This window comes from Rhipicephalus microplus, chromosome 7 (genome assembly GCF_043290135.1).
Source record: "Rhipicephalus microplus isolate Deutch F79 chromosome 7, USDA_Rmic, whole genome shotgun sequence".
Lineage (NCBI taxonomy): Eukaryota > Metazoa > Arthropoda > Arachnida > Ixodida > Ixodidae > Rhipicephalus > Rhipicephalus microplus.
Genome location: NC_134706.1, coordinates 128,651,706 through 128,662,170, shown reverse-complemented (window position 1 = coordinate 128,662,170; position 10,465 = coordinate 128,651,706). Strand labels below are relative to the sequence as shown.

Genomic DNA, 10,465 nt, shown 5'->3' with positions numbered 1-10,465 from the left:
TTCCCGCTGTCTGCTGAATGTGCCACGATTCGAGGAGTCGGCGTGTATCGTTTTTGTTGTTGTTGTTGTTAGAATCACTGCGTCAGGTCCAGATAGGTGTGGTAGTCAGACCATTCGCAGTGTTGTGCTAATGCGCTCCGTTGGCTGTTCAGTTGATGGAGGTCGTTCTTGAGCTGTCGGAACCTACGAAGGAATTTCTGCGCTTCCCCATTGATTCTGGCAAACAAATTCTCTAAACTGCAGTACTGCCTAAATATGCAAATTTTTCGGAAATTTTGGGTAAATGAAAAAAACACCTATTTTTCTCACTTTTTTTCGAAATTTCGAAAAAAAGTCAAACAAGAACGAACTTTCTTTAGCATATGACAATAGCGTATTGCCATGTGTAACATTTTACTGCCAATGGTCAAAAAGCAATAACTTTCGTTATATAAATAGAATAAATCAAATTATTTCCCTGTTTTTACAAGTGAATGCGGCATTTAACAGATCGAAGGCAGTCAGAAGCATCACCGTGAACTCATTAAGCTCTCATTTAATGGGTGTGGCTTTCTAAATATTTACGGCATTTAGAAGAAAGAAATGTCTATTTTGTCGTGCCTTTCACTACGGAAACATTGAACAAGAGAATAAAAAGATGAAGTTCAAACTCATCCTCAGAATTAATATCACTGGCAACTACTGCTGTCTTCATCATGTTAAGATATCGCATTGAGAAAAGAGTAGCTGCTGTTGAAGTGCTTACAGACAGCGACTCCCAGTTTCCCACCTCCAGTCTTCTCGACCATGAAGTGCATCCACATATTATGAATTAGCCCAACCATGGCAGAATATCGTTGCGCACGGCTTTTTAAGCGGACATCAGCCGCAGGTCACAGAAGTTTACGAGGGAAAGTCAAAAATGAACAATAATGGGTACCAAACGTCAGAAACCACACCAGACCATTACCACACCAGACCGAACCCGAAGCTAAGCTATAGACGCAAGCTACGTTGACGCTGCAGAAGCTGACTTCATGTGATGTCGATGGCGATTGCTCAGCCGTCGTTTGGTGGTTTCGTATCATGCGGGATGTTTTGACTTTAAGTTCAACGCTAGGTGGTGCCTAAGCTTTATTTCTGTAAGTGTCATCCCACAGAAATTTTGGCCAATATTTCCAACTGCGCCGACAAAAAAAAACGAAAAAGAAATTGTTGTTTTGTGGATTTTGTTTCCTTTTTTTTCCACACTTCGCATCTCCAGTACTGCCTCAATCCGCAAGCAATTACTGCGGTCCTTGACTGCGTTCTTTCAACCGTGCGTTGTACTTAATTGGGCACTGATATACATTAAAGTGGGTTGATTCACTCCGTATTTTGCATTATACCACGTAGCGGGCGCGAATATGTATGTTGAAACAAGTACCTATCTCACATCATGAATAACAGCGACACCATGAAGTGCGTACTCGCACGATTTCCGGCTCCGCGGAGAAGCGAACAACCCTTCTGGCGTAGTTATCACAGGTGCGTGCTAGAGGCCACAAAACGTTTACGCAGAGCGTCCTTCGGGCACAACTCTTGTTGTTACACTCGGCTCCACAAGGGCACCGCACTCGTGCGAATCATGCTTGAAGTGTTTCTCTTGAGCCTGATCGTCGGGTTCACAACATGGTTCTTCATGTAAGTATTACTTTGAACGCACGTTTCAAAGGAATATAACTCAGATATGTGAACTCTTTATCCTTGGAAGAATAAATAGGAAACTTTAGGCGTTCAAGTTTATGCACATAAACTTCCCAGGGAGGCAGACAGATACTTAAGTGCGTATCGCCCTCATAAACGAGAAACTAGCTTCAGCACGCTCAATACACTGCTTGGCGCGTGTAGGTTTCGGTGTAATACTGACGCTGCTATCAGTTTGAGCGTCTTATTTTCAGTTATCCCTTTTTACATCGCGTATTGCAATAAAAATGTAAACTGAGGCATATTTCTATGTTCATCTTTCTTGACCCTGTTTTGTACCTCATGGTAAAATGTACTTAGGTGTAGCTTGGATGACTGGACGCCTCACCGAAGCCGTATTTACTGCACCCGGCAGTGAACAATTTTGGAACATAAAATATTGCAGATATCTTTGCTCACTCCTTCGTTTGTGAACATTGACTCTACTTTAATGTTCCATCGCATAGCACTTCTTGTAATCTGTAACGTTAATCACTAGAATACAAGCGTCAATCATTGACAGATCGGAAATGCGTACATAATTCCTTTCTGGCTTGTTAAATCATAGATAACGGATGTCTTACTCCGCGGATGCGAAAAAAAACATGGAGAGGCAAAACAAATGATGCCATTTTTTTTTCAACATAGTTCGGCTTAGCAGCGTCATAAAATGTTTTAGGTGTTCATTTATTCTTCAGTTTGTCTTTGAAAAGTACAGTTTGTTGTTTTCCAACTTTGTTACTAAGATTAGTCATCTTCTCGCGCTCGAGAGGCTTCAGGTCGTTTCAGAATATTCAGATCGGGCAATTGTTAGTTGCTTTTAGAAAGGCTTTTTTGGAAGCAGCACGTTGACCGAATCAGGGGTATTGTTTGTTATCCTTGTCAGTGCAAGCTACTTGTCTTGGGATTGCACAGAAAAGTTGATATTTAGTGTACGCACCCACATGTGGTGCTGGCGCACGTGCAGTGCCTAGTGCGCGGACTGTTTTGCATGCGTCAGGTCATTTAGTTGCTCTTTGAAATAATTACGCAACCATTTTACATACCAAAGGTTGTGAAGCATGAATGTTTTGGGGAATCTTGAAGGCGGTTGAAGTGATGAGGCATCCCTCAGAAAGAGCAACCGGAGGCGAGGGCATGAAATAACACAACGTGCAGTGTGCAATTAGCCACACTCCTGCCGTTTCAAGCATACGTTGGTTCTTCAAATATACAAGATTTAAAAAGTGTGAATAAGTGCATATGTCATTGGAAACTGCTGTAAAAGCGTTAAAATATTGTTGTATACAAGAGAATTACAAGTTGCCTCTGCCGCAATGCAGATGTCTTATATGCTGAAGCACACAAAAAAAAATCACAAGGGGCCATTGTCATCGGACTTACTCTGCCTCTTTTTTGTTCTTTTAAAGGCGAAGCATTTCTTAGTGAACTTCGGAGAATTTGAGCGTATCTATCTATCTATCTATCTATCTATCTATCTATGTAATCACTCTATCTATCTATCTATCTATCTATCTAGCCGCTTACGTTTGGGTGCTCTCGTGGTCACCCGTTTGGCGTGATGGGGGGGGGGGGGTGTAAATGGTTCGACGAATGTGATGCACTGGTCAAGACAATGAATTTTGTCACAGTGCCGTCGCGTATGCCATCAAACACTTCCCGTGGACAGCGGCACATACCCTCGGGCGTGTATGTGCCACTGGTATGCGAGTATACGCCACAGGTGATTAATTATTAGTATCTACCCAGTAACGACGAGAACAGGCATGGGCAATTTTAACGCGCCAACGTTAAGAAATACCTGGCATCGGCAGCGTTGACCCGAAGAATGCAAAGAAAAAATATCAGGGCCCCAGCTGAAACCGAATCCAAGCGTTCTGCATGACAATGAAGCAATTCACCACAGAGTTACGCCAGGTCCCGGAACTAGCCTTTAAATAGACTCTAATCTTTGTGAAACGTAAATAGCGATTGCAGTGCTGCCTACCCAATCTTATAAAGATTACGTATGTACTCCTTTGATACAGGCGTGACGTCGGGTTCACGTCAATTGTGGTTAGCTGCCATGCGCTTAAGTTCATTTATTTAGCAGTGTCTAGGGCCAGCATTTTCGCGAGCATCAGCGCATCATATAAGCTTCTGCTGTTGCTAATACGCATGTTCCAGTTGACATCGTTGTGGAAGTACAAACAACTGGTTATATAAACAACAGCAACTCTTCAACATATCTCTGTGCATGAAACATTTGTACATATATTTCGGGTCATTTCATTACGTGTCGCTCAGTTGAAACATGGTCACCTTCCCTCCGCATGCTTCACATAACGTCGATTCTCATTTACATGAGATCTGGCCTTTTCTTTAATGCAAAGTATTTCTTAGCGAAATTCGGTGACTTCGAGCGTATCCGAAAGACGCGCCATAGAGGCCACCCAGAGCGGCCACGTTTAGCTAGCGCTCCGACAAAACTCCTGTTTCTGACTGCTTAAGTCATTCAATGGCAACTTGAACAAATGTGAAGCTTTCTACGGGAACGACCACATCATCTGAATTGATTTCAAGTGAGTGTTTCGCATTTAGCGTCCACGAACATAGACTTTTTGGCAGTATTCCACTACCTCGGTGGGCCTACTGGCTAGGCCTACCAACATGGTCATTCATCTTGGGATGGAGAGGGGGAGGAGCTTGCCTCCTCTCCCCCTCCCTCTTAACAGGACACCGAGAGAGAGGAGCTTGCCTCCGCTGAAGCTCTCGGCGATGATGAAGGCAGCTGGCGTCAAGTGTATGCCAGGGCCAGAAAGCCCACTTCATCCCCGAAGAAATCGACGCCTGCCATCAACACTTCGCAAGAACAGTCACAGAAAGCTCTCCCATCGTCTAGTCGTAGTGCCCCCATACCCCCTCTACTTCCAGCGGACGACTACAAATAGTCCTGCGAATACGTGGAGGCCTCATTTGTGCTGACACTCCCCTTCCGAAGCCCATACATGTCGTCCTAAAAGCAGCAGCGCTCACAAACTTCCTACGTGACTAATACCGCATCAACTCTGTAAGCAATATTCTGCTTATAAGCACATTGGACTGGGAACGCACCGAAGGATACCACCATATCAAATCCATAAATATGGATGAGCGCAGCTTTGAAGTTTTCCCCCAAATTACCGATCCATGTAATACCTGCCGAGGGGTCATCCGTAATATTCCTACGGAACACACACCTGAAACCATCTTGTCAAGTCTATTGGACTATGACAGACTAGGCCTCATCCTGACAGGACGCCGAAGGGTTCCACAATGCCCATCTTGGTCACCTTCAGAGGTACGCGCGTGCCTTTCTACATAAGCTATCAGGGTAGCATCACCAGATGCATGCCCTATAATGATAAGAAGGAAGCCTGTAATCTCTGCCGCAAACTTGGCCACAGACCAGACGTATGCCCAGGCGCCCCTTATTCTTTATGTTCAATGTTTGGCATTCCGAACCCACTCCTTGATAACGAATGTGAACCTAAGTGTGTAGTGTGCAACAGTGAGCACCCCACCGGCTCGCCCCAGTGCTCACAGCTCTGCAAGCCCAAACTAAAGCACACACTCAACGTTCGAGCAAGATGCAGCTTCACTCCTCGATCCAAGCACGTCTCTCAAGAACGCCCCTAGAGGACGCTCACCCAGTACCACAAGACAACAAAGCTGAAAAAGCCGCATCCGCAGTCGAAGACGCAACAAAAGCATTCGTCAAGACCCCAGCCACCGGACTGGCCTTGGACATGAGGTGAGCTGGGCTGACGTAGTTTCCTTTGAAAGATCCATTCAAAAGCAGCTCAAACTATTGCAGGGTGAAAGTGCAAAATGAGGGCAGAAAATCTAAAACGACGCCTAGACCTTCACTCCTTTAAACAACCATCTACCTCCCCAGACATCCCCGCCTCATCTCTTACCCCGACACTGATCTCACCGCCACCAGCTCCTCCCTCAAACACCCCTATAACTAGGTACCCCGCTCAACCACCTGCGCAAAAACGAAAAGTCTCGACTCCCACATATTCATTAGAAGAGCGAGTAGACCAAGTCGTAGTGAAACTAGAGAAGGTTGATAACGTTAAAGAAAAAGTAAGCAAACTCGAGGAAAAACTAGACAACTTTATTACCTTCTCCACAGCTTCATTGCAGAAGCTACATGAATCCGTGTCCTCGATACAACAAGCCATGTTACCGATGAAACAAACCCTAGATAGAGTCACGCAGTGGATCGACATGGTCCACGCTAACCATCCAGAGCTTGTCCAACCTAAGCCAAATCGACCTAGGGAAAATGCCTCCTCGTAACCACACTGGACTTGTCGTATGGCAATAGAACTGCAGGGGGTTTCGCCGAAAGAAGGCAAAGCTCCTGCAGTACATCAAATCACAAACTACTCCTTTCCCCACTATTACATTACAATAAACAAATAGCGTAGTGCAGCTGTCAGGTTATAGAACGCATAAAAACCCGGCTGATACCAAACCAAACACTGCTGTCTTAACTCAGAAGCACTTTATAGTTACCTATTCAAAATTTGCTGACATCGATATCAAGCATGACGTTCTCCAAATACTACCTGATAAACTTGACTCACCATTCTTATATATTCTCAATTTGATTGTAGACCACAAGAGAAAAGCCACCGCTTCGATTCCCTATTCGCCCGAGCTACATCCTCGGCTGGCAAACCCACCCTCATCATAGTGGGGATTTCAACGCCTCTCACCCAGCGTGGGGTTACACCGCATCTACACCGAAAGGTAGAACCCTCTGGCCCCACATTCAGGCACATCATTTTACATTGTACTCATTTGGGGAGCAGTGTGAACAAAGATACATTCCCCAATCTTACCCTCACTCACAATGCTCCCACAATGGTTTGGACTAACACCCAAAGTAATCTTGACAGTGATCATTATATTATTATATTTACCTTACAGCTAAAATGCTGGCCCATTGCACCCAAACCCCTGATGCTCACAGATTGGAAAGAATTAAGAAAGACCTGCAAGAGCGCCACTCCCTCACGTATTGCAGACCTTACTGAGTGGACTGAACATCTTCAAATAGGTGTTGAGTCCACGCTATTACTAAATTATTACAAGAGCTCAGTCACCATTTATGACAGCTCTTCGATAACATCCGCACGTTGCATTTACCTAAATTACGTAAGGATTCTATACCATCCTACACAGGGAAACCTAATGAGTCATTATATGAGCCGATAACACAGGCGGAATTTAGGCACGCCCTCGCAACACTCCGTACCACGTCGGCTTCAGGCCCCGACCGCGTTAACATCATACTACTTAGAAATCTTGACCCTATTTCTATCAAAGCTTTCACTGAGTACTTTAACGACTGTTTTTACAATGGCACCCTTCCGCTTTCGTAGAAAGATGCGAGAGTCATATTTCTATTCACACGGAACAAAACAGTCTTAGTAGAAAATCTGAGGCCCATTTTCTTAACATCGTGTTTCGGAAAGACTATGGAGCATGTTGTGCTCGCACGCCTCCTGAGACACGTGGAGGATAATGGACCACTGCCTCCAGAAATTATTGGCTTTAGAGCATCACTTTCGGCGCAAGATGTGATACTTCGCCTTCAACACGACATCATAACTCCTAACCAGAGCGAGGATACTCAGGCGATCTTTGGACTCGTCGTACATGGAGAATTCAATATGGTACCCCACTCAGCTATATATATGCTGGCCTCAACCGCATTCCTTGTGGCCCTAAAACGTACTCTTACATTAGAAGCTTCTTCACAGACCGCACAGCTACATTAACTTTAGGATCAGAACATTTCTCACCCAATACACAAGGCAGCTTCGGAACGCCTCAAGGGCCAGTGCTCTCTCCAATCCTTTTTAACCTCGCTATGCTACCTATACCCAACGGTCTTCAACGTATCCCTGATTTGAACTTCTCTATCTATGCCTATGATATCACCTTATGGATGAAAGGAAGCTCAGATGGATATATTCAAGACACCCTACAAACAGCTGTAGATATAATAGCAACACTAACATCTCAGGTGAATCTCTATTGCACCCGGAGTAAATCAGAGTTACTCCTTCTACCAACTCATCCTCGGAACAAACACGTTCCAATGATCGAAGTTCACATAAATGGGTGCCTCATTCCAAGAGTATAACGCATTCGTGTGCTAGGTTTACTTATTTAAACAATTCACTCAATACGCACACACTCGAAGCTTTACGCAGTACCGTTGAAAACACCTTAAAAATGGTAGGAAGAATCTCGGGGCAAAATGGAGGGCTCCGAGAGTCAGAGCTACTTCATGTAATACAAGCTTTTGTGGTTAGTAAAATCACATATACTCTCCCTTACCTTCACCTTAAACTAGCAGAGGAAAAATTGGTCAACACCCTCCATTGCAGAGTACAAAAACGCGCTAGGCATTGCAGTCACTACCTCTAACGCACGACTCCACCAGACTGGAGTCATAAATACCCTACGTTAAATCCGTGAAGCCCATTTAACAGCTCAATACGCAAGGATCACGACCACTAGTGCAGGTCGCCACATTTTATCGTCTACACGAATTAACTTCACCTCACTCACCAAATATAAATACAACATTGCCCATCACATACACAAACAATTACTTATACCGCCCCTACCTAAAAACATGTACCCAATATATTCATACTAAGCATCGAATCCAAAGAGCAAAAGCTCTTCAGAAAAATTGCATGGAGCCAATGACGTCTTCTATATCGATGCGGCAGAATATCCATCCTCCTAATCCTATGCCCTCTCTGCTGTCTATTATAACGGCAAGGTGCTCACAACGACATCCATCACTTTCAACTCCTCAGAGGAGGCAGAGGAGGCTGCGATCACTTTAGATCAGTCCATCCCCAATATCACTATGATTGTAATGGACTACAAAACTGCCATACGTAACTTCAGTGTAGGTCGCATCTCATCAACTGCCCTTTCGATTCTTGAGAAACACCCTCGCACACAAGAGGTTGCTGTCATAGAGACAATTAGGCGGCTTATACCTGTGCTCAAAGAATGACCGGCCGAGCGCAGGCCTCTTATGGCGCCTTAGGCTACGCGGCCTTTTTCAGCGCGAGAGATCGTCTTCTGACCTCCCACGATATCACAAATCACTACCGCCTACAGGGCACTATATACCCCCCCCCCTTACAACATGGAGCTTCGCGCTACCATGAAATACCATGGCGCCAGTTAGAGACACGTGCATTTCTTACCCCATCTTCTCGCCATCTTATACAACCGCCTCTTTGTGTATTTTCTGTCAACAAGGAGCTAAGCAAGACCATATCATGTGGAGGTGTACTCGAAAACCACCACCGTATTTTCTACAATATGATAGTAAGGAGCAGTGGGGGGCTTCTATGTGCAGCTCGGCGCCAGAGGTTCAGGACCAGATCTTGGATTAGGCCAAGAGGGTAGCGGAGACCTACGCTGGGTTGGCTCCCCATGACACTCCACAACCGCACCTTACCCTCTTGTGATAAATAAAGTTTTTCTCCTCCTCCTCGAGCGTATATATCCATCTATCTTGCCGCCTAAGACTTTTAGCTCTCGTAGCCGTCTAAATAATGTTATCGATACAAAACTTGGTATGGCATAACATGCTTGCATGCAGAATATATTTGACTAGTTATAACATGAAAATCATGATATGTATGTCATGAATGTCAGGATTTATATTTCATGGTCCTGCAGCAGTTGCAGTAGTTTCGTTCACTTGGCATGTTGCAAAACTAGTACGGTATGACATGATTGCATGGCAAACACAAGCGACAGACCCTAACATGAAAATCATGACATGCGTTTCATGTAACAACAGGATTACATGCTACGCTCACGATGCGTTGGCGGACGTTTCGCTACCTTCAAATGTACCAAGCTCGGTAATACGTGATGCGAACGGAAGACATGATTAAATTACACATCCAAACATAATAATCACGAGAGGCGTGTCATGTAAGAGCATGACTACATGCCGCACAGATGATCCACTCGCGGCCGTTTCGCTAGCGTCACATATACCGAATTTGGTATTACAGTACGTGAATGGATGACGAAGGTATGTGACTGGCGCAAACCTCGTAATCATGAGACGCGTCTCATGTAACAACATGACTACGTGCCACGCTCATGATGCGCTGGCGGCCGCTCCGCTACCTTCACTTAAACCAAATTTTGTATTACGGTACAAGAATGGGTGACGAAGGTATGATACTGATGCAAACAAGATAAAAATGAGATGCATGTCATGTAACAACATGACTACCTGCTACGCTGCGCATGCGCTCGCGGCTGTTTCGCTAGCTTTACATGTGCCAAACTCGATATTACGTGACGCGAGTGGACGATATAGGTAAATGACACATCCAAACATGATAATGACGACATGCGTGTCATGTAACAAAATTACTACATTCCACACCTACGAGGCGCTGGCGGCCATTTCGCAAGCTTCACATATGCCAAATTTTGTATTACGTGACGCCAATCTATGACGAAGGTATGTGACTAGTGCATACATGATAATCATGAGATGCGTGTCAATATAGAACATGACTAGATGCCACAATGAAGGCACCAATACATTTCGACGTGACGCGTTGCGCGTGCTCGCGGGCGTTCATTTAATCGCGTCACGTCGGCGTTGCCACGCCAGGCGCCGGTCCTGCCATGTATACTCGAAGGCACACGCCACGCTCCA

The 10,465-nt window shown here is 44.9% G+C and overlaps 1 protein-coding gene across 1 annotated transcript in view; it reads left to right on the top strand.

Moving 5' to 3' along the window:
- The first annotated feature begins 1,547 nt into the window (after positions 1-1,547).
- LOC119182255 (cytochrome P450 3A8-like) overlaps positions 1,548-10,465 on the top strand; it is a 42,798-nt gene continuing 33,880 nt past the window's right edge. Inside the window, exon 1 of the mRNA XM_075868290.1 lies at positions 1,548-1,662. Coding sequence (XP_075724405.1) covers positions 1,607-1,662 — 56 coding nt within the window. The 5' untranslated portion in view covers positions 1,548-1,606. The remainder of the gene's footprint in view (positions 1,663-10,465) is intronic.